Below are 26,807 nucleotides of genomic sequence, written 5' to 3'. Positions count from 1 at the left end.
TTATAATCTGTGGTTACTGTGCCTCATATTTATTAATGTGTTGAGTTTATATGTTCGCGGTTTGGTTTGACATAAAAATAACAACATTCAATAATATTTAAATATATTTCATCCTCACTTATCACACCATCACAGAACACCAATTATAGAATATTTTGTCTATTTTATATTATTTTTCGAGTATTTATGTTTTACTTTTGACAATATTCTATTATACATATATAATTTATGTTAGCTGTAGAAGTACCAAAAAATATAAATAAATAGTAATGAAGTTTCACACACCTTTTAACTGATGGTCACGAGAGAGCGCTAAAAATGATTTCAAAATTTTACGAGCGATTTAATGTATTTTATTTAAATTAGAAATACTCATGATACCCATTGACCTAAATTCAAAATAATGTTCATCTGGCATACTTCAACCTTTACAGTATAAAATTATATCATTATACGGTGGTGGTTAGTTTAAAAGCTATTAATAATTATAATACAGTCAAAATCTATTATAACGACACCGAAAAGACTACTCATATATGGTCGTAATAACCGATAGTGGTAACATTAAGAACCTAATATATAGAATTCAGCCGGGACCTTTGATTTTGGTCAATATAACCGGTCTTTTCTAAACGATATCATCGTAAACTATATTATTTAAAAAAATACAGCCCTATAGCTTTTGTGTGGCCTCAAATTTTTGTATCTGTTTGATCTGTTTTTTTATGGGCAAGTAGGTTATCAGCCTATGCTTGACACACGCCTTATTTTCTGTCTAAGGCAAGGTTTCCTTACCATGTTTTCCCTCACCGTATGAGCGAGGCCGTTAGTGTACAGCCGGGGCTTAAACACAAGAAGTTAGAGAGCGTTGCTTGCGTAAGCCATGATGTAAACTGAAGTTTCTTAGATTATTATCGTACTATTATTTTCATAATAGCTATGACGCTTTAAAAATGAATATACGAACTTGTATTGATCCGTAATATGTACGTCATTCATTTCGTCATTTTACGGATTAATACATTTTGTCAAAGGCGGTATTCAATTTTTTACCTTCAATTGTTTTATTCTATTTGGCTTACAAACAATAGCAATTCAAAGTTATAGTTGAAGCAAAACGTCCTCCGTTATATCAGTGTTATCAATTTACTAAATATAAAATTGATTTATACAAATTTATTTCTTACTTGGAAGCCTGTGGAAACATACAATTGCCATAAAAGTAATTTCATAAATTAATGGTAAGTCATCATCCAGCTACCAAATATTTCTAAGATAACTCACAATGTACTTCAGTTGGCAAAGAGCATTATGAGCTTGTTAAGCTCGTTCCAAGCGGTTATGACGTCACCAAGATGTAATCGAGTGGGCTGCGATTTGAATCTACTACTTCATTATAACTCTGTTAAACACAACAGATGCAAAAATAATTATATATATATATATATATATATATATATATATATATATATGTATAGTACCTATCCGGAGGTGGATATATTCGGTAGTGGGCTGATCAATTTTAAAGAAAGCATTGTTAAGTTCCTATCTCATACCTAATCCGCTGTTGCTTAACCAATTTTTTTTTCTGCTTAACCAAAATTTCTAGGATAGGAAAGAAAAATCAAAAAAAAAACGACGGGTTGCACTCCGGGAGTGCCGGCAGAAGTGAAAACTTGAATATTAACGTTGTGCATTTTTGATATTTTGGAATGGTTAGGGAATAATTTTGCACGAATTGCTTTAATTATTAGTATAAAAGTAATATCATTTATGTGGTAGAATACAATATTTATTGACAATTTATATTACATTAAATACGCCACGCCAGCTGTCTACTCCCCATCCATCTTACGAATTTTCGATCAGGTCACGTGTCCTGACGCGAGTTTAATTTTTTTTACCCATTCCAAAAAAGTGTACAACGCCGCTAAAGAAGTTTTAACTTCAAAAAATTCTGCATAAATAAAAAATAAATAAAACATAATTGCATTAGTTGATAAAAAATGCAGCTTGAAAATGCATAGCTTTACCGCGGCAGTCCCAGAGTGACACACGTTTTTTTATTTTTTATTTTTTGTAACATTTATGTTTACCAAAATTCACATATCTTGATTGTAACATATACCGTAGAGATTATGTTTGATGTGGTTAACCTCAGAAAATAAATAAAACATAGATAATTATTGAAAATGATGTATTTTATAGCTTAATTTAAATATTGTTCCTAAAAAACAACATACGAGTATCTGAAGATTATTTTTAACCTTATTTTTTTCTTAAATGATTTCTTGTGATCGTACATGAGAATACCGTTCACATATAAACGTCGTAAAAATTCAGACTGTTTCCGTTTCTTAATGAGCACTATCATAGGGTCCTAAGTTTGCCACTCAGTCAAATATATTCTGTAATATGTGGGCAAACATGATATTAGAATAAACCCAAAAATTTATGTCCCTAATCCCGTTGGAACTTTACTTTCCCACTATCATCTTTAAAGACTTAGGCAAAGAGATCAGATGCTCCAATGAATCTCTGTTTTTGCTCATATCTGAGAAAAATAAGAAAATGTGGACTGTCGATTTAAATATAATTTGTTTAATAATTATCTTAGTACCATTTTTCTAAATTAAGCTTTCTCAAATTAATATATTTAACAAAAATATTTACGTATTGAAATACGTTCCCTGAATGATGCTATAATCCACCCAGTCTCTGTGAAATCCTGAATTAAAATGTGTATATTTTGCGCGCTTCTTTTAGAGAGCAATTATTGATTGTTATATTTATATTGTAAGATATTTTTTAGTGTTCCATGACGTAATATTTTTTACAAAAGATTCCATTTCCAAATTTGTCACCTCTGATTATGACCCATATACATTCGCTCAATTAAACGAAGCATTTTGTTCCAGGCGACGCCGATATGTCGCTGAAACACGGCAGCGGCACCGGCAAGGTCCATTTCGGTGGTCTGGACGATGTGTCTTTATACGGCACACCCGTGGAGCCAGCCCCCCCAACCTCGGACGCCAAACAGGGCTTCCTTCGGAATCAGCTACAGGCCCTCTTTCAGCCCACCGACAACAAACTAGCCATGAAACTCTTTGGCTCCAAGAAAGCGCTGATGAAGGAGCGGATCAGGCAGAAGGCGGCTGGCCATTGGGTTATACACCCCTGCAGTAGTTTCAGGTGAGTTCTTATTTACATCAAAGCTTACTTTACTTCTAAATTTTGTTAAGGACATGCAAAAGATATATACTAAAAAATTTAGACACTGGCTACGCAAATGTAAAAATTTTAAAGGCCGACGACGCACTCGCGAGCCCTCTGGCATTGAGAGTGTCCATGGGTGGCGGTATCACTTAACATCAGATGAGCCTCCTGCCCGTATCCCCCTGTTCTTTAAAAATAAAATATAAAAAAAATTTCATAAACAAATTGATTTCTTTTTTTTAAATTGTCTTTTTCTGTAAAATTCATGTTGAAAGAAGGATTTTTAACATTTAGATAAGAAGGGATTCGTTGTGCTACCTGTAAAAATTAAGGGGACTTAAAATAAAATTAAATTTGGATTGCAATTTCACTTAGATATTTAACATAATTTCCTAGTGATCGTTTATCGGCGTCGCTGTGACAGTTTCCTCTCGGCAACTCGAGTAGATACAGAAGTAGGCTAATCGATTGTAAATTGATATGTTCTTTGCAAATTCGATTTATGTAAGGAATGTATTTTTATATATTATCACCAATGTGTCAAAACTTAAAACCATTTTTTTAAGAGATCGGACCTACTACAACTATGAAAAAAATATCTGAAGGCATTTCATAATATATGACAACCAAGTGATAATTTTTGAAGTTATACTTCTTTAGGCGCGTTTTGAAAAATTGATGAGAGTGAAATTTTACGATGCGCGCGCACCGTGACACAAAATTATCAGTATGAAGTTGCCCAATATGCGTGAAGTTAGCATCTATACCTTTTAAAGAAATAAAGGAGTTTTAATAATAATTATTATTAATTAATAATTGAATAATATACTAAATATTATTAAATTATTAACGTTAAATATTTATTATTAATTATTTAATATTAAAAAAAAATAAAGAAAGCCAAAGAAGTATAACTTCTTACGCGCGTACATAAGTACACGCACCCTTTTTTTATTTCTAGAAAGACAGAAGACATCAAATCATCAGCTAGGAACAGTTTTTATTGAAAATTTAAATCGAAATTCAGTTGTCGTTTTTAGTTTTATTTCTTACGTATTTTCCACTGTTTAAACCTTCCCTTAACATCCGCAAGTATCTCAAGATCATAATTAACGAAATTGGTTCAGCCATTCTCAAGTGTTAGCGAGACAAACGAACGGCAATTAATTTTTATAAAATTGATTTCATAAAAATAACTTTGAGGGACACGTCTTTTATTTTTGTTTTAAAATAAATAATATTTAGATAATATAAGAAAATACTTCAGTGCCCTTAACACAACTTTTCTTACGATAGTTTATTACTATTTCGTGTCAGACTCTCAAACGTCAAATTTACCTCACGAAAACTTTTCGAAAGATACTGAAGTTTTCCATTTTTCATGGACATTTACCATTACTATTCTATTACGTAAACTATTTTTTTAAACTTTATTTAAAAAGCGCTTTCAAGGGAATTATATTAAAGGCGTATACCGTTCGCATAAATTCTACTTAGTTGCATTTTATTACATCTGTAAAAGGCCATCCAATTCACGGGCTATGAAACGAAATTTATTTATTCCTTTTATATAAGATGTTATATTTACCTAATGGCACATTTTACCTCTAAGCTCAAAAGTTGGTAAAACGATTCAGTTAAGTAATTATTATTTTTATTTTTCTTTAATATTCCGAATCGCTTATTAAAATTAAATAACTAGTAATACCAAGTATAATACATAAAAATCACATACACATATTAAGAGTAATTAAAATTAATAAAAATAAAATTAAAAGAAATTTAAAAATGAAAAAAATTGGAGCTACAATACGGTCTTAGCTTCAGATTTAAGTAGATATTACGTGACCAATTTATTTTTCTTAATAGAAAATTGTAGATCAGCCATATGTACTTGATGACGTAGTTTTTTAGATCTAAGTCTTGCCGGTTTTCTCTTATTTTTCTTCAACATACAAGCGAGTGTTAATTGCATACATGGAAAGAATTCATTGTTACATCACCGTGATTCGAACGAACGACCTCAGAGTTACCTACGCTCAAGCCACCAGTGCTCATATCTGTTTTTTATAAAATTAGTATAGATACAGATTAACAGCACAGATAGTGCAATAATCAGGACTATGAGTACAGACTACAGACTATAGTCTATAGTCATGAATCGAGTTTTACACTGCTTACGGATGAGCATCTCCTATCAATTAATTTGCATATTAATAGACGTTTCAATCTCTATTTAAGCCATCGAATAGAAAGTTTGGTTTACTTAAATATATCCCCAAGCTATTTAACCCGGTGAAACAACTCCAAGAGACTTAAACCTAATTAAAATTCTGTATTCATTTTGTAGAGTATACAATTTTGTAGTAAATAGTTTAGTTATGTAACTTCTAAAGTGTTTGAGCATTTTATATTATATTTATTGTTTGCAGCGGTTTCGCACGGGTAGGTTTTATGATTATGGACGGCAAAATTTATTGTTCACGTGGACATTATAAGCATTTAAACTGATATCTATAATAGTTCGCAACTAATGTATAATACAAACTCAATAATAAGCTTATAAACTCAATGAAATGCTTCAATTGGTAGCTGGTTCCATATGGTGGTGCGCGGCAAATGCTTTAAACTGAGTCGTGGAACAACGGCCGTTTAGGTGATTTTAACCCTTGTCCCAAAAAACATCAAAGCATTTAAATTCTCATGCATCTTTCCTAAAAAGTCCACCCAAGTTCTACTTCGCTAATTCATCCTTGAAGCCCGTCAATGACCCACGACGGGATTAATTGTATCTTTAATATATAACTTCTCAAGTGACTTTGTCTTTAAGCCTAAAAAGCCTAGTTCCCATAGCTAGTGCTAGATCAGATATAAAAAAAATCTGTAAATCACGAGTGCTGAGCAAAAATAGGTAGAAATTAGGTTATCAACACTAAAACGTTCATCAAAAGGCATTGTTGCATATTGGCGGAACAATGGCGCCATCGTTTTGTAACTGGACAATACATGGTACAAGTTGGAACATATCAATGTTTAATGACGCTTTTTGATTGAATTTCTGTTACGAACTGTATTACACGGAAGAGATGACGTGAGATGGACGGTGGAATGTACTAGAACCCGACTTCCAGTTTGATGAAACGTTTTCATTGATATCAAAAAATCCTGACTCTTTAAATTTGCGGCACTCTTGCGATGCTGTCATAATGACACCTCATTTATCTATCTACTGTTTTCGTAGGAAAACGACACTGAAAGCCTGTTAAGGGCCTACTGATTAGGCGCCTACCTGCTATCTAGCTTAGGGTCATATATCATATATAAACACGTGGTTACCAATTTTACATTTTTTTGAGGGTACACAAGCAACGGAATATCCGACAGCACAAAAAAATATATTTTAGATTTTAGTTATAGTTAGTGTTACGTGTTATTTTATGTTCTTTTTTGTTTAAATATGTATACACTTCTTGCACTTTACCATCTGTAGGTTTTTACCCATACTAGGGTTGCCTGGAATTTGCTTGTTAGCGATAAGGCCGCCCGTTGCCTAATAATTTATGTATCCTGTTTTTTTATTGTATTTAGTTACGCATAGAATATGATAACTTACGCCTAAAAAAGTGCCTTTGAAGTAATAGTCCGGGAGGTAGCGTTGCATTTTTGGCAGTGATTTTACGCCGACTATTTTCCTTCTTTCACTATTAATCTCGAAATACTTATAACTGAATCAAGCGTCAGCTGGCGCACCTGCGGTGGGTGTGGAATTGGGAGGTTGCGAAAGAAGTAAAAAAAATTAAAAAATTAAGTAATAGTACGCTGCCTGAAACTTTTTCCGTAAATAGTTGATGTCATACTTAGCACAAAAAAAATCGTCAGCTGGATCGTGAAGGGGGGATTATGCGTCAGCTGCTCGCATGAACTTGTAATAAAATCACGTGAAATAAAGTCATAGTACGCCGGATGAAATTGGACTACGTGATCGTTTAAATAATTCAAAGTACGAAAATAACAATCAGCTGCGTGTATAGCGGTGGAAAGACCGTCAGCTGACGCAGTAAAGGTAAAGATTTTTCTAGAAATGCACTTCTGTGAACTGTGAAAAAACGAGACAAAATGCACGAGATGAAATAAAATCGAGTGTAAAATGAAATAAACGCAAAATAAAATGAAGGGTGATATAAACAAAATCGAAATATAGAAATAAGAAGATCGCAAAAGTTATTCGTTGTCGATGGTATCGCTATCATCATCATTGTCTGACGAATCATCGGCCGAACTGTCCTGCAGGAAATCGTTCTCTTCGTCTTGATCGAGTTCTTGGCCTCGATTCTCTTCACCATCATCTGTAAATGACCATGTAAATTATCAAAATTAGGCTACTAGAAAGCTCAAAGAAAGTGTCACCGACAAAAATTCCATACCGCCAATATTGTCGCTGCTATCCGTTATACTGGTGACTGATAGCGGTACTTGATCTCCTTCGAACCATTTGAAGACATATTTGTCTTCGTTTTCTTCCCATCCCCAGTCCGTGGGAGATAATTGAGATGGATCTTGAAGGTGAGCATGGCTCCAAAGGTGCGCTATGTATGACGTGCGCAGTAAATGCTGGCGTAGCTCGGATTTACATGGTGGGAAGATCGCCCCGTCGATACGGCTTTTCCACTTGAGCACGCCGTTTTTCTCATTGATTTGATAATTTTTCGCGAAGGTAGCAACGCGTGTAGCGTTGACATCGTTTATCGATTTAAACCCGTACAAGCGACAAACTAATTCTTCAATCGTTATGAAGACCTTGTCTAATTCACGACTCGGAATAGTTGCGATATCCCCCAACGCTTGCATATATGCCTGTGATTTTCGCAACAATTGTAAAGGCTTTTTTTTCTTTCCTGTAAAATGCGGGATTAAAATCACAGCCTGTGAGGGCATGGAAACCTGGCAACGCAGAGCACAAATCGGTTCCCAAGGTCCGTTCGTTCGACGAGGAGAACCGAAACTGATTGTGTACGACAAAGATTCCCCAGGCAGATGCTGCTTTGAAATTTTAGGGGGAGAGGTTTAGGTAGCCCGAAGGTCGTGCTATGGGTTCAAGCAAGGCCAGAATGTATCGCAAAATATGTGTTTGAAAGCGAACAGCCTGACAGCAATGCTCCAAAATTTTAAATCTTGACTGGGTCAGCTGACGGTCTTTCCACCGCTACATAAACAGCTGATTGTTGTTTTCGTACTCTATATTTTTTGTAGAATCACGGAGTTAAATTTCATTCGGCGTATTATAACTTTTTTTTTTACGTCTTTTTTTCACAAGTGCATGCGGGCAGCTGACGATTTTTTTTTTGCTCAGTATGACATCAACTATTCATGGAACAAGTTTCAGCCGGCGTACTATTACTTTATTTTTTTATTTTTTTTACCTATTTCGCAGCCTCCTACACCCGCACCCACCGCTACTTGAGCAGCTGACGGTCGGTTCACTTATTAGTCATATAAGATCAACTATCGATGTTAATATCAGCCGGCTTACTATGACTTTCGCATTTGCAACGCTACCTCCCGGACTATAAGCAGAACTTAGCACTTACGAGTACTAGCAGTGCAAAAACAAATTATAGTTACGGGGACAATAGCTCTAAATGCCTGATAAATTTTAGAAAGAGTAATAGTAATTAGTAAATACAATACATGTTTATTCGAAAATATATTTTTACTCATTCGATTAGAGCTAATTTACTTTTTATCCTAATGTTTGTACAAAAATTTGCACCGTCGTCTACCTTAATCCTGAGGGAAACAATGCCTATACCTGCATAATAAATTAAGAAACCTTAATCCCTCGAACCCTCTCATTATCTCGGTCAAAGTCTACATTGTATCAAATTACTTAGCATAAGCTTTTATACAATATTAATAAGGTGAATTTGAAACTCAAGGCACGCCTATATACATATGTTTTATGTACAGTAAAAGTAAATTATTTGTACGCTGTGCACATATTAAGAATATATTCTACCATGAACTCTGCATCTTCTACCGCATTTACCACTATGTTCAGATGAGTTGTTCGGATTAATACCTGAGTTTCATAATCGGACGTCGAGGTAGAATACAAAATTCCACCCGTATAACCTCGACGTCCGTCGTTCCACAACTGAGCATTTTTTAAGGCAGTTTCTGCCGAACACCACGACTATGTGGAACCAGATGTCCCGAAGTATTTCCAAACCAATTAAAATTATGGTCCTTCACGAAAATAGCGTATCTATTGTTAAGTAAGTGCATGGGCGGCGGTATCACTTAACATCAGATGAGCCTCCTGCCCGTGTGCACTATATAAAAAATTAATTTAAAAAATTAAAAATCCATGCAAGTATGCATTAATTATCATGTTATATCATACATTGATGCGGCTTTATAAAAGACATGTGCTGTTTTCGGCTCGATTGCTTAAGGTATTTAATTAAACGTTTAATTGTAACTCAAACTCAAAATAACTTATTCAAATAAGTAACCAAGTACACTTATGAACGTCAACAGAAAAGATGTTAAATTTATTCTAAATTTACATTTACTACAAGTTCACAAGTCAAATGCTTAGAGCAGGCAAGAAGCACTGGCAAGAAACTCCGCCACTCTTTTTAATCGACAAGTTTTGAGTCATTGAAATTGTTTGAACTGGAGCAAATCAATCCCAAGGATTAGGATCATTTAAATATTCGTCAAGTTTATAAAAAGCTTTATTGATTAATTTACGTTTAACGACGGTTTTGAATTTATACAGGGTAACCAATTGGAGATTTTAAAAAGTTTCAGTGCAAATAATATTATCCTTAAAGTATACAATTATAAGTAAATGCATAAAACACCGTAACGACTTGTAAGCATTTTACGCTCGTTAATCTTTAATACGTCATACGCGTATTGGCGAATGTAACTAGAAATAACCAAACGAATTATTATAACAGCAACTCTTAATATAAATGCAGGAAGAGTTATATTTTTATATCCGAATAAAGGTATTTGAAATTGTTATAATCTCTGGCCAATGTCAAGGGTTCCACGAGAAACAGCCCAGTTATATCTGGTTCGGTCTGATTTTAATATTTTCCGCGTATGATAGTCGTCTATAAGCCGACAGGTTATCTTCAGACTAATATAAATTCCTGTTTACGTAAAATATGAGATCTTTGATTTGTATTTTCAGTAAATTTTCGCCTTTTTGAATGAATTTCGTTCTACTTCTTTAGTGCTCTATTACTGGAGGTTGGCAGTCTGTCTCTTGAAGCGTGTCTTGTCCTGTGCCAGATGCAGCAACTCTACCGCAGTTGCAATACCCTATCACTCCCTAACGTTACAAAGCCATGATTTCTTCCTTCTACCAACACGCCGTTTAGCCTGGATTTTACCCATTATAAATTATTGAAGGAAGTGGTGGTGGTCATGACGCAGACAAGTGGCCCAGGTACGCAACTTTCAGTTGTTTAATGTTCTGCATAAGTTTTTTCGACATTCCAACTCGTTTATGAACTCGTGACTCTTGGGTAAGCTACAATCGAATCGAGTATAACGTTGAAAATCTTAAGTAAAATCTTTATGTATTAAAATCGGTAATTTTTGTATACCGAAGGACTAAAACTGATTGGTTGTTCCGGCACTCTCCATCGGAGTTCGTTATTGGCATTTTTACTAATAGTTAATACATAACTACCTACTATATGTCGTGACTAGCAGACATATTTTAAGTCCCTTGATCCGAGATCTCTAACGAGCATCTTTGGGAGAGCTGCCGAGAAACCCCGATTAACATACAGAAGAGGCCAGCGACTACGAAAATGTATAGGCCATACACAAGAGAGAGAGATTCCAATTATATCTGCAGGCAGGTGCTTGTATGTAACCCACAAGGATAGCGGAAGCGTGGCCTAGCAAACCTGGAGTCGTACAGTTGCAAAGAGAGCTGAAAAGACTTGGAGCGACGTAAATACGAAGCTCAAAGGGAACTCGATGGACACTCACTGTGGTTATAGGAGATTAAGCCAAGTGATCCGAGTCCATTAGGACCTCTTGGACAAAGTATTGTCTTTGATTGTTTGATAAAATAAACTACATTGTAAAGTCTTTATAACATCATTCGAAATATAATAAAATTCAATTAACAATAAAGAAAATGTCTCTATAACGTAAAAATAGTTACATTTGTTTGGTTTAACACAAAACCCCTACATGAATTCACTCTTTATAACGCAACAGCCATTGTCTATAATGAAGAAATATTTTCAAATTTAGACATCAACAACATACTTAAGTGTAATAGTTTTAATAATCAGCTCATAAAACTAAACTTTTGAGGTGCCGAAATTTCTAAGAAAGACACCTGAGGTCATAAACAGCCGTTTTGCCTTTGTTAATGTTAATTGCATTAACATGTGTGCCATTCTTAGATTACATTGCCTGAAGTGTTTCTCAGTTACGAAACGCACCACCGTCACCTATCATGTATAATTATCAGTCGTAAACAAACTTTGAAACTGTCAAGATGGCCAGTAAAAGAAAAGCGTTATGTGTTTAGAATAATTTACCTATTGATAGTAATAAAATTAGAAATTATTGTAATTGGTTAAATTTGTTTTTTTTTTCATATTCAATGCTTATAACGACTATTCTCTATAACGAAAAAAAATTGTCGGTCCCTTGATTTCAAGGAACTTTCGTTATAAAGCGTTTACATTTCTAAGCTTGATTAAAAACAGCGAACAATAGAAACCTGAAAATCAATTAATCCACCTCGATATTTGGAAACCCTTTATTGCAATTCCGAGAGAGAATAAACATGAATTTCATATTTCATGTGTCCAGTTTTCCGACTCGTTAGACCATTCGATGAATAATCGATATCCACTCAGTCTTTGTATTAGGTCAGCGAAATTCGCTTTTGGAATTTTGTCAATATTTTTATATTATTTAATCACTGATTTTAAATTGTAATTAATCATTACCAATTTTTAAAAGGGCGACACAAGCCCTCTATCATTGAGAGTAGTCCGTGGGCAAATAAACAAATATAAACTAAACCAACAAGACAACAAGATAGGATTGTAAAGTATTGTCTTTGAATGATTGATAAAATACAAGTTCGATTAAAAAAAACTAACATTAGAAACTTAATTACCAATTAATTAAGCCAATAAGGTTTTCCAACATCACTTACCTCGATTTGTATTTAATTTGATTTGCAATTCCGAAAAAAAATATATTTATACCTTACAACTGTTTGAAATAAACTAATCTAACTAGTCAACGATATAGCATTGGAATACATGTGTTGTATTGTATTTCCGACGACTTTTAAGAACTAAATGTAGTACATACTTGGAAAAAGAAAATTCCTGATGTTCAAATTTCACATAGACAAACTCGGAGTATCTACAATATATATATATATATTGTAATAACTGAATAATATCGTAGAACATGTATTGTATTATATGTTCAAACTAATATTGAGTTTAAGACTTATTTATGTTTAAAGTGCATAAAAAAATGTTACATCCAAAGTAACCTAAGAACTAAAAAGAAGGGACGCCATCTTGACAGATCGGAATGACAATCACTATTTCGCGCCAATTACAATCTTGATCTGTTATTACAACATATTTTATAGCATTTTAAGCATAGATGTATATATATAAATGACCGGATACACACTGAACATTTTTATGTATATGTTCATAGTGTTGATTTCTCAATCAAGGCGAGCCTGCTCTTGCGCAAATGACCGGATGGTCTATTCACGGCTTACTGGAATCTTGTCCCAAATTCGCGGTCATGTGACTCAGTCTCAGCTATATTTAAATTCTATCCTTCCATTGTGTATTTCAATAGCCCCATTGTGTGGATGTACCTCGAATAAGACTATAGACAATATCGCTTTTAGTTGTGGCTGTGACAGTTTTCATTTATCTTTAGAGGGAGAATAAAGGTTCAGAACAAGTTCAACATCTACTTCCAATCGATTCTTACGATCCACAGAGAATCAGAATCAATTGAATTTTAAATTGTTAATGGTACAACTATGTTTATAAAATTACAACACTAAAATAATACAGTTTGTTATGTTTTACATGACAGTTTAAAAAGAAACAGATTTTACTTAAATATCCGATTGAACGGACCTGGGAGAGTGAACACCAGATGGAAAAATGTACATTTCCCATAGACAATAAAAAGTTTTTCCCGAGCTAATGACAGGGATTAGTGTTTTTGTGAAAGAATTTGACAATTGGCAGAGTGGCGTTTGGGATTTTACCTGGCAGCTTCTATTATACAAATTGTTATTCAGTGTGAAATGCAGCTGATATTGGGCATTCGTACGGAGACAAACACTTTAAAATTGATTCAAAAACCTTTTGTTCAAACGTTTGCAATATCTGTGACATTTTTGACAATTGTTAACAGACAAAACTGTACAAATATATACATAACAATATTTTCAACTATTTTTTTTACCAACGCTTGTCAGTCAGTAATTACTACGAATCGTAAATTATGAAAACATGACTCGTCCATGATGACACTTACAGTATAAGGAATAGATGGACCACAGATTACATCTATGCTTTTAGATTTATAATATACACAAAATATTACCAGTACTATAATGGTCTCAGAAAACATTTCATTGTTGATAATAAGGAGTATTCTGTTTAGTTTTTCTAGTAGCGTATAACGCATTCTAAGAACACTGGTACTTTATTTGATGTAAACCTACTCCCGCCAATTACAGCTGAAGTAATTCAGTTGATGAGACAGGAACAAATTGCGGTATTTTACCGCAGACTACTAATACGCGATAAACGCGAAGGCATTTTTATGGTCATACAGAAACAAAAGACTAAAAACAGAAGTTTATCTTTTCTATCTAGAGAAATGAAAAAACACGAATAAAAGTTACTTTTGGTTTTTGATAGTAAAATTTTGTGCTAATCAAAGCGGGAGTTTTGTTCTTTGCGAATTCCATTAGATAGTTTCGTTTCGTTCTATATTTAAACATTTTGGTGTTGACTAACTGACTGAGGTTACTAGAAGAATCAATTGAGACTGTAAATAGGATATAGCGGTTGTATATAATACAGTTCACCGTTTACGAGTAGGTCAATTAGTATGATTGAAACATACTACAAAGTCCGTATAGAATTATATGCACTTTAATATAAAAACTGGGGAATAACACAACAAAAATCCTTTCCTCATATAAATAAAGATTCATTCTCGTGTCCCAATGGAAGCTGATTAAAAATGTGGAATAGAGATAGGATTAAAACAAGATAATTGTAGAGGATATCTGAGACTGATAATGAAACTTCATTACCAATTCTGAAAGGTACTACAATCGACACTTTGTTTTAAAACAGAGTTTCATAATGAAACAAAATATTAGCGAGTGCATCACCATTGTTTGATTTTCGTGAAGATTTTAATTAGAACGTACAGAATTATTCTCTCTTACTCACTCCGCTTGCTTTGCGATCTAAAAAGAGTCTTGGCGTCCAAAACGACCAACTTCCATTGCTCCCTGTCCGGGGCCAACTCTCGCCAATTTCGGGCTGTAGCAGGTCGCTCCAGCGGTACTTAGGTCTACTGGTCCACTCTGCCGGTTTAGGTAAACTTCCTTCACCGCCCGATATAGGCCCATGAGTTCAAGGATTCATGAACCAACCAACGTATAGAACCAGTCATTCATATAACTCAAAGTATACTTAAATATAAAAGTGGTTGAGTTAAATCGTTCACTCTTTTAATAAAAGTAATAAATTGAATAAGAATTCAAATTATAAGCTTAATTTTAGGAAAACGTACTTATTGTCGGTAATATCGAGAAAAAATTCATACAATGTCTAATATGAAAGGCAAAATTCATGAAGCTTTTGTACGTTTCAGCTTTCAATATTGTTTGAGCGTATTGATTTTCGCCTGTATTAGAACCGAGATTAAAGAGCATAGCGGAGCAGGTGCAGTATAGGTATAGTCTAAAGTAAATCTTAATTTACTTTCCAAAGTTAAAGTATCTCTGGTTAAATTTCTTAGCTTATACTTTTTAGATTAGGGCGCGTTCCTAAACACACTAAATGCAATATAATAAATATGTATCACATATATTTATACAGTACAGTGTTGTTTCTATAGTGGGTACTAGTAAAGTGACCAATTTGGGTGTCTTTATACAGGCCGGCAACGCACTTGCGAGCCTTCTGGCAATGTAAGTGTCCATAGGCGGCGGTAACACTTTACAGATGAGCTTCTTGCCCGTTTGCCTCCTATTACATAAAAAGTAGATAAAGAACGGAATCTGTAAAAATCTACTAACAATAGCTATTATGAAAGTATTTCAACAACTACTTCGGGCAACCCTGTCCAGCTCCCAGGATCCAGGATACACCCATGCACAAATCTCGATTAAACATTTCATATCATGAATGTAATGTTATATTAATAAGTAAAGGAATTTTATTTTTTGTTATTATTAATCTTTGGAGCCATTAAAATAACCTAGATGAATTCATTATACGAGTTCACGGCTGTATGTGTAATTATTCACACAAATAAATGTCAAAATTCGAGCAAAATTCATTACTTCAAAACCTCAGATTTAGGCTTTATTTAGTTAAACTGTAACCTTCCTAAAAGGGCCAGTTCACAATTTTTCACCAGACACTTCTCCATTCTTCATTGATGATTTAAGATCACCTTGATCAGCCTTCTATGCCTGATTAGTGATACTCACAACACCAGGTAGTGTCCGCTAGTGACTTTTAAATTAATTGTGAAATTAATAGTTTCAATTATTATCTCATATCCGCGTTTCGTGAGCTTGGAAATAGGACAAACCTGTCATTAACATAGTGAAATCTAATAAAAGGGAAATAGGGTCAGAAAGCCTCCCCCTGCCTTGTCTTTAATAAATTAGGCAGTTACATAAAAATATTATCTATAGTTCAAATTAAACATTTATAACTATTCGATTAACACGTCAACGATTGTCGAGTCAGCGGAGTTCTAAAACCAACGTAAATAAATCTTATTTAAAAAAATATTTCTTAAACTACAATAAAATTTCCTTCATTTATAATGGGCCGAGTATTGTATGTTATTCTAATGGTTAACGTTTATCATAATTGTCTAACACGTCGTAAAACTATATGTTTATGTATTATTATCTATGTTATCTGTTTTTGTTTGAATATTTTTCCATGTTAAAAACTATGTAATCTGCAAAAATATATAATTACTTTTTTTCTAGCTTTCTTAATTTTAGTAATTTATATTTTTTTAAGTGTATGTATTGTGTAGTTCTTGGAAGAGAATCATTCATAAATAAAAATGGCATATATTCCAGTACTCCATAATTAGGAGTGCCCATGTCATTATGTTTAACATTAGTACACGACCTCCGATGGAGTGAATCCATCCATCCGTCGCCATCGTTTTCCAATCCAGAATTATTAATTTGGATTTAAATTCAGAATGAAAGCTCAGCGCGAACTATGGCTCCCGTATGACAAAATTCTATACCTTTTTGACAAACCGAACATTTAGCGATTCTCGGCTATTTGTCTACACAAATTCTCCTTTAAATAAAGCAAATATCTGTGTCGATTAAAGTTTGTTCGAACCGTGATTTGTTTAGGCTACAATTAACGTATATTTTCTTCCTTGTAATTTCTGTTTAGACGGAACGTCTAGACAAAAAACATTTCGTATACAGTCTGCTAATACGAAAAGTTTTAATTAGGTACAAAGATTACTTCTTAGCTACACAATATCCATCGTATGAATCTGTTATTGACTTAATCAAAGCGATCCGTTTCTACTGAATAGAAAGATAATAAAGGCCAGTCGTATTTAAAAAAAATATTCCATTAAAGCTTTGTGAACTTGTTTTCAACTAAAGACTCAATTATAATAGACATTTTAAATCTGAGTTTAGAAGGCAACAAATTCTGAATCTATTTCATCGACATTATAGATAAGGTTGAAAGAACCTTTGTATTATTAAAACTAATTACTTTATCGTCTATGGTAAGATTTAAGACGAAGGCGGACAATAAATAAATAAAAATAAATAAAGAAAATATTCGATAATTAGACGAAACTAGCAGAAAGTTTACGTCAATACCATTCCATCGTCTTTTTAATAAAAAAACAAACCAAAAGTTACTGAATTAAACTGACGGAATATTACCCTAATTCATTAAGTGCTATTTCGTCTCTTTTTAGCAAATCGTCTTTACGCTTTTATGAAAAGAGACAAAAATAAAACGGCGTAATTAGCATGTATTCACCCTGAATGTCATGTCTGAATTTTATCAAAGGTATGTTATTTCTACGTCCCGGACTCACCGTTTGTAATATTAATGCCACAATCTTCTTAGCATTTCCGTCCTAAGTCGGTTCATTTAATTAGTTCGTAGTATTACAGCGCAATTGTAAGGTTTTGATTCAATTTTGAGTAGTTTATTAATGCTTTAAAGGAATTCAATATGTAAATTACAAAGTGTGGGTGATGACAAAGCCCATAGAATGAGTGCAGCAGTGTTCGCTTAGTCCTTAAGCAAGCTTGAGGTCGTTCAAATCTCCATTGTGCTTCATCATTTTCTCAAGTGTTACACTTGTTTGTAAGTGATGGTGAATTTCGCGAGGGAACCACTATGTGGAAACAGCTACCCACTGAAGTATTTCCGAACTAACTCGACATAGGGCCCTTCAAGAAAGGAGCGTACCAATTCTTAAAAGACCGGCAACGCACTCGCGAACTCTCTGGCATTGAGAGTGTCCATGGGCGCCGGTATCACTTAATATCAGATGAGCCTCCTGTCCGTTTGCCCCATGCGCCAAACCATGTCTTATATACTTATATCAAACATTTGTCAGGCACAGAAATACATCACTTACTTACCTGTAAAAACCTTTTTTACTTTTCACCAAAACCAATCTGTGTTTGATAATAATTTTTAATGTTATTACAATCCCGAAACTCTCCTGTCGCATAAACCACAAAATGTCTGAAGAATATTCAAGTGTTCATGAATAATATAATTCAATTTAGCCTACATTTGCTGGCGTTTTCCATTTTATAAATATTTAAAATTGGCAAAAGTTTACCAATGTGAATGTTTTAAGAATGTATCTGATACTCCCCAATCTTAGAACTAGTAATATATACAATCTGTCCTGCGATTCTGTTACTCACTTTTTGAACTCACACAGCGGTTTTGGCATCGGCGGTCGCTCTGAAATCAGTCGTGAAGCAGTCATTTTATGATTTGGCATTCTGATAAACAATAAACTACAAGCTCCCACCTTTTCACCACCGCTGTGTGAGTTCGAAAAGTGAGTTACAGAATCGCAGGGCTGTAGTGGAGTTAATCCCGTTGCCATGATAATTTTTAATCGAAAGACAATTTAATTAAGATCGGACATTTGTATTGTTTGGAAATTTAAAAGTTGATCCATACGTTTTATAGGCTACACGGCACACATAGTGAATAGTTGAGCTTAATTTAAATATTCATACGATACTTCTGAACTTCTAAAATGACACGAGTGAACTTACCGATAATATTTACGTCCCGGTAGGGACTCTTTTGATATACCTACCTACCGAACTAACACGCTAATGCGCGGCATTGCCGTTTTTCGGCGTTAGTATATAATTATTTGCAATGGTGATACATTTATCAACCAATTTTATCTCAATTTGTTTGTATGAGAAAACAGGGTTTTTAGTGAATTAGATTTTCCTTATACTGTGACGAAATTATGCATATTACATCTATTCCCTTGCACTATAAAAAAATACCATTACGTTAGTTCTACGTTGTATAGAAAATTGCTAAATGGTCACGAAATCCAAATTAAAATCAGCAGAATTATCCAAATTCCGTCTTCGAAATCCAAACATAGGAGTTCAGGCACCTCTCATTCGTATTCTCCGCGATTATTACGGATTAAAAAGTACCTACTTATCCGAAGCTGGATATATTCGGTAGCAGGCTGATCAATATTAAACAAAGCATTGTTAAGTGCCTATCTCATACCTAATCCGCTGTTTTTCTGGACTTTTTTTGCTTAAGAATGAGTAAAAATGACCAGTATTTTTATTTTAATACTCGTATATATGTTGTTATTGTATTTGTTTGTAACATTAATCTTTACCAAAATTGTCATATACTTTAGAAAAGATAGCTTAGTATCTATGACAGATAAATTTAAAGTACTTATTATATCTATGCTATGTATCACCGCCGTGACTAAACAATAAGTAACGGGACGACTTTACCTGGGACTGGGTTCGATTCCCGGCAAAATAATGGTTTCGAGCTACTGCTATACTGTATTAATTAAAGTGTCGCAATGCGGCTACTCCGTGCCATTTTTCAATGGTCTTTAAGATGCCACATCTACTGTAGTAGTCACAACGGCGGATCCAGGGGGGGGGTCATGGGGGTCATGACCCCCCCCTGAGCAGGACTTAGCTGGACCACTAATTGAACATAATGATTTTATATATAAATTTGTCACCATACAGATTATATGTAACTACATACCTTCAATATTTAATTAATTTAATATAATATAATAAATTTGTATGATGGCAAACGTTTGGGAACGAACGCATCGAAAAATGAATTTTATGGTACTTATTTGGTCTTTTTTTGTTGTAATCGGTGGATTTTTTTTTGGTGGATAGGCTAAAAATTGTTTTTTTTCTACTTTTATTATTCTTATGGTAAATTAAACTTTATAATGTGATTTTAATACCCGTAAAAAAAAGTAGCTTTCCTTCGGGTAAACCAGCTCTTTCAAAAATCCCCAAGCCCTGCGGAGTTTCTAAACTTAGCCAGAATCTATGGAAACGAAAGTCGAATGTTTGGACAAATCCAGCTAAAAACTAAACTTTAAAACCTGTTTTGAGTAGCTTTAACTAATTGTAGGAAGCTGAGATTTTTTTTATTTGAACAACATTTAAGACAATCATTTCACAGAAAAAAAAACTGCAAAATACGTACAATAAAAAAAAAATAGGAATTTTTGAAACCTCTCTGGCAGAAAACTTTAAAAAAACACAAAAAAAATTATAACTCGAAAACTACAAAAAATCGCGGAACCTACTTGGGGTATTTTCGTATGCCTCTAGAAGTGAGGAATCTAAAAAAAATTTATTGACGTCACTAGTTGGACCAACCTGTATGTACACAATATTATGTGTTAAGTTTTTCAAGTGTACAATTATAAAGAATAAATATTTTTAAGTGCAATACTTACGTACATTAATAAAATACCTACTTTTTACTTCTATCTATTGTTATCAAAATTTAATTATAAGTTCTTGACTTGACCACGACTATGTGACCCCCTCCTGGCGCTAAAGCTGGATCCGCCCTTGAGTAGTCAAGCAAATAAATACTGCATTCATATAACTGCTTCATTCACTGAATCTATATTATAAAGCTGAATAGTTTCTATTGAATCGTCCATTGTTTAAGAAATCTATACCTTATACATGTTAACGTAAAATTGTAAAAACCGTTAGATTGTAATCTATCGGTTATCGGTTATCGGTATTCGGTAGATTGTACTACACTAACTTAGTTATCATTCAAACTTCTTTGGTCAATTACAGATTAATTTTACTTCCCAACAATTTCATATAACTACCGTTATACGTTAAATTGCAAGCAGTATGTTGAGTTGACAATCTTTCGACAGTTTACAATCTCGCGAGATAGATTACAATCTAACGGTTTTTACAATTTTACGGTGACATAGATAACTCTACGACCGAGTACACGTTGGCAATATAACAGCTAGTATAAACGATTCGTAAGTGTTACGAATCGGCTGGCATACGGATGGTTAATTATGCGACAAAATTAGTTGGAAGGCGAATGCATAAAACTTGTTTTATGAATTGAACGCCGTCTTTTCAGTCATCATATCTGCCAATCAGTGCTTCGAACGTCTACGAAAAGGGACAGTGATTGGATTATTAATATGTGTAACTAAGCGGTTAATAAAAACCTCTTAAGTATACACGCTTCCATGTCTACAATTAATTTACGAAGCTGGAATATTGTGTTCATTATATTCTTCTGACACATTAGCACGATTCGCGTACAATTACATAGAAATAATCACGTAATTGACACGCTGAATGCCTATTCTATACTTGCAATAAAGAATTATTCAGTATATCAATTATCGTACACAAATATTTATTCTTAGGACCCGAAGCTTTTTAAAATACTTGATATCAACTAACCTTTCTCTTCCGTTATTAACAAGTCATTCGTAATAGTCGACGCAATTTAATTTGCATTATGTACAAGAATAATAATAAGTGACGGTAATAGTTAGACGACTCATTGGTCTAGTGGTTAGTACCCCTGACTGCGAATCCGTGGGTCCCGGGTTCGATCCCCGGCTGAGGCGAACATCGATGTGATGAGCATTTGGTGTTGTTCTTAGGTCTTGGGTGTTTAAATATGTATTTATATGTATATCTATCTATAATATGTATGTATATCCGTTGCCTAGTACCCATAACACAAGCTTCACCAGCTTAGCATTAGACTAGGTCAATTGGTGTGAATTAAAAAAAAAAAAAGATATATTTTTGTCTGTAGTTCTAGTTGTTCCGATAGCCATCTTGAATCGATCAAACCTTATATTAGATGCCAATGAAATTATGAAGATGCCTCCTACGTCTCAGATATTTCATTAGATATCTAATTGCATATAATTACGGTCTAAGTAAGGATATAGATTGCAGATTAGAAATATTCTAGTAGTTTAGACAAGTTTTTGTACAGTAGTAACGAACTCTAGTGTCTAATGTAATTTTATTTACCTTTTACCTTTGGTGATTTCTTTGCACATCCATCATTCAAATCCTTCAATGATGAAAATGACTGTCTACCCCAAAAAATTTTATTTTTATATTGAGACATATTTTTTATTTTATTTTTTTATGATAAAACATACAAAAATACATACAACCCTTAATTTTCACCCCTCTAAGATCAATATATTTTTTATTTTAGCGGATAGTTAATTTTATCGAACTAAACAATGTTTCTTAGAACATACATGGCAAAACAACGTTTGTCAGGTCAGCTAGTAATATATAACAATTAGGTGTATTAATAGCGTCGTAAATGTTTATAAGCTTACAATAACAAGAACGTGGAATTAGTCATTCACTATAAATTTATTTTATCTTGTTTAAATCTTGCCTTCATTTTGTAACCGGAAATGTCTTTACACCTCCTTCCGGATTCCTCCATTACTCTTGTTTATCGCCACCAAAAACGGAGAGAACGTGAGACGTTTCGTACTTTGTTTATTAAAATTGTATTTCTAATTAATGTTTCTTTATTTATAACCGCTTTATAATATCGACATCAACAGTACATTCTAACATTTCTTTGGCTAATTCCCCATACTATATATTGTGGTCAGAGTTATAAAGTAACGTTATAGATTGGCTGAAGGGTTCGTAGGCTGCACATAGATGGCGCCACTAACATTAAATTAATTTGATTGTAAGTTAGCCCTAACCTTCAAAAGACAAATGTCTAAATTAGACTGTTCGTGAGAGTATTTTTGGTGAAAAACTTTTGTTCTTATGTGCATTATTAAATACTACTTATTTTTTTATGGTAATTGACGGTTGAAGAGCAGAAGGGGTTTTAATACAACTAAATCGAAATTCCATAAAGAAAGTCGTGACTGGAAAGTTAGTAAAGTACCAGAAAGTTAGATTTAAAAAAAAACGAGCAAAAAACCTCCTTGGGGGCTTTTTAAATCGGTTAAGAAGTACTACTAATAATCTTAATCATTCATTAAATTATAGGACAATGTGGTGGCTAATCCATTTTTAACATACACACGCATTGTATAATAGATTTACCTTTCTCCTCTTTTCTCTTTTTTTTCTACCTTTCTTTAAGAGTTAGCGTTGACTTAGGAATTTGTAACGCAATTTAAAAAATAAAACACGGATATCTTAAATCTTTACCGTTTTGATACAATTTGTTAAAAAGCATGCCAACAAGGAAGTCACGAATTCAATACATCTCGTGATATTTGTGTCACAATGTATTTAAGTGTGTACTTTTGTATTGTTAATAAAGAATTACTTTAAAGATGTCTTGTTATGAGGTTTAAGTAATGGCAAATATTTTTGGTTTTGTTAACTATATTTTATTAAAATTTCTCATAGATGTTGATTATAATACATCAGTATGTCTAACCTCAAAATCAGGACAGTTAAAGAGGTGATCAAGACCTGGAGAATGAAATACAGAGAAAGGCTAGAAATGCATGCTAATAAGCTTGCCACGCAACCGGACGGCTGGCCGAACACCGGACCTAATAAATAGGCTTAAAAGGCGACAAATCCTAAGTCTTGATAGAGACGGTTGACAGAGTGGAGCAGTCTCGACGGAGATTTTGCTCTGATCATAAATAGGTAATAACTAGCTTATGTTACTAGATCTATGTTGGCCTAGAACATTTAGAAAAAACAAAGCCTTCTACTAATAATATAGCCTTTATATACCGAAACTCTGTGATTTGTGATTTTTAATACGTATATATTGTCACTCCAGTATATCTCGGAGTTCGGTCTGCCTCCAAGACCCCATCTCACCCTTTCCTCTGATCTCTATCCTTTGCGACTCATCTCCAGTTGTAGAGCCTGTTAGTTTCAGTTCGTCCTTCTACTGCTTTAAAACTATAATGTCTGAGATAACTCCATACATACAATCTTCAAATAATACTGAGTATTACACAGATAACACAATAAAGCATATAATGAAATTACCAATGGTAAATCCGTTCGTGATTGATGTTCCAATTGGGAAATTAAGTGCAGGTTCAATTCTAACCCTTGGGAACTAGCCCCGAAATATTCAGGCTGTTCTGGCATTGGAGTTATCTAATTTGTACATAAAAAACTGAACCTCATTTCACTTATGGTAAGTATACACTTATCCTCTTTTAATTATGGTTACCTCTTTTTATTATACTCTTTCGTCAAATTACTTTCTGTAATTGAGAATGATTTATGAATTTGGATATGACAAATGAGTTCATACAAAAACCATAATTGTTGCAATTTAATCTTTCCGTAGTTTAAAATATATCTAAATATTAAGTTTAATAGCGCTAGTAAATCTATACTAAAGTATCTTCTTCCCCTTCCAACCATGTTTTACTAAAAAAGGTTGGGTAGTGGCAATCTGATCTATTCTTTGCGTCTAATAGACCAGTCATTATAGACATTCGAAATCGAAAATTTGATAATAATTCCAAAAGTTTTCAAACTTCGGTCAAGTGAATGGTACATTGGGACGACAATAAATCTCATTTTGCAACCTTGTCCGCAGTCCGGAACATTGTTAAAATTGCAATTAAATTAATTTTTGCTGTATGGTCGTGAAAAAAATTCCAAAAGTTCTGCAAACTTGGGGAAGTTTTCGATATAATATTTCATATCACGTATAAAATTTGCAACCAACCTAAGTGTACGGAACATTTTTGTTATTTATTTTATTTTCGATATATCTGTCAAATTTGCAGAACTTTTGGAACGTTTTCCTTGTTTAATAAAGAAAAACATTAATTTTTAATAACAAAAAATGTTCCGTACACTTAAATTGGTTGCAAATTTGACACGTGATGTAAAATAATATATTTAACACCACTCCAACTTTGCAGAACTTTTGGAATTTTGGTCTCAAGAACTGAGCAAATTATCATTTATTGCATTTTTAACAATGTTCCGGACCGGAGAGCAGGTTGCAAAATTTTATAGTTTGTTTTAATACCACTCCCGACCTTACATCAAAATTTGAAAACTTTTGGAATTATAATGAATTAATTGTCTTGACTGACTGGACTATAACGTGAAATGAAATGAAAGATTGATTTCTTCAAAACTAATAATAACAACTTATAACGAATTATGAACTGACATTATTTGTAATCTAATCTCACTTAAAACCTATTGAAAAGAACTTAAAGTCTATCATCAAATCAATATTTTTTTTTGATACATAACTCCAGTCGTTCTAGTACATTATATTACTTCACTTAATGTTATAATTTGCGTCATTAAAACGCCTCTACTAAGCGTCGTATAATTTGAAAATTCACCTATCTGCATCATCGGAGCACTCGATGGCCCTTGAGTTTCTTTGCCACCGACCACTTTGCACGGCTTTGAACCAAAAGATTATCGCCGCCACTTGACAATGGATTTGGAGACGCGTCTTCTGCGTTTGACTTGACTTCAGTTTTATAGCATATACAGAATATTGATAATAAGCACTTGCAATGGCATTATAAGCAGGCCTGGTTTCAACGTGCGACTCTCATATCTGAGATCGTAGGTTCGATCCCCGGCAGTGCACTAATGCTATCTTTATACGCATTTAACATCGCTCGTACGGTGAAGGAGAACATCGTGAGGGAACTGGCATGCATGAGACCCAGAAAGCCAACGGCAATGAAGGTTGATCACCTACTTGTCTATAAGAAATGATCACGGAACAGATACAAAAATCTGACGCCCAGACCGCAAAGGTTGTAGCGCCCTTGTATACAAATGCAATGGCATGAAAATACTCTATGGTCTGTCTAAGTCTAGAGACTTTTGAGCCTTTATAAGCTTTCTATACCCGACACAAGTTATGTTAACCAAGACGCTAATTAAATATATTTTAGCTGTACGAAATTGTTGAATATAATAAAAAAATAAGCTAAACAATATTTTTTCAAGAGGGTGACAGGACAGAGTCATTAGAATTTCTAAAATATGGAAGTCATATAATAAACTATAATGATAGTTTAAGGCAGATTTGCCGCGCACCACCATTATGAGGAACCAGCGGTCCACTGAAGTATTTCCAAACTAATTCGACTTAGGGTCTTAAGAATGGAGCGTACCAATTCTTAAAAGGCAATGCAGTCGCGAGCCCTCTGGCTTAAGAGTGTCCATGGGCGTCGGTATAATTTAACATCAAGCCGTTACTACAACTCGTTAGCCCCCTGTTCTATAAAAAAATTTAGTTCACAATCATTGATGCCTGGTTATTTCGACTAAATATGCCAGTTTTAATAATAGAATATTAAATTAATGTCTTTTCTAAGACATTTAACAATGAACATATTTAAGAATTTTATTTAATAATTGCGTAGCTTTATATCCTTCCTTCCAAGATATTGTGTATTCTTGAAAAGCGTTTGGGTGTAATTCATAATGATTTTATGTAAATTAACTCAACAATAGCGATTTGGAAGAGGTAGAAAATCTTAACAATATACACGTTGAAAGTATAATGAAAATATAACCTACATTACAGAATCCCGCTCTATCATAGATCCAATACCTGTTTAGTATTAAAGAAAGTCCAACGTTAAAATAAATAAAAAGAGAATTGCAACATTCACAAAGCCCGCAAATACAAACACATCACGAATACAAATATTCAAAGTAGTAAAGTTAAATTGAAAAGAATGAA

The 26,807-nt window shown here is 33.7% G+C and overlaps 1 protein-coding gene across 12 annotated transcripts in view; it reads left to right on the top strand.

Annotated features, from left to right (window-relative positions):
• LOC125056653 (potassium/sodium hyperpolarization-activated cyclic nucleotide-gated channel 2) overlaps nucleotides 1–26,807 on the top strand; it is a 185,323-nt gene that overhangs the window by 133,149 nt on the left and 25,367 nt on the right. For all 12 annotated transcript variants that reach the window (XM_047659905.1, XM_047659897.1, XM_047659914.1 and 9 more), the window contains one exon: nucleotides 2,919–3,195. In XM_047659905.1, the coding sequence (XP_047515861.1) occupies nucleotides 2,919–3,195 (277 nt within the window). The remainder of the gene's footprint in view (nucleotides 1–2,918; nucleotides 3,196–26,807) is intronic.

This window comes from Pieris napi, chromosome 2 (genome assembly GCF_905475465.1).
Source record: "Pieris napi chromosome 2, ilPieNapi1.2, whole genome shotgun sequence".
In the NCBI taxonomy this organism is placed as follows: domain Eukaryota; kingdom Metazoa; phylum Arthropoda; class Insecta; order Lepidoptera; family Pieridae; genus Pieris; species Pieris napi.
Note: the sequence above shows the minus strand (reverse complement) of the source record. Positions and strands in the feature narration are given on the sequence as shown.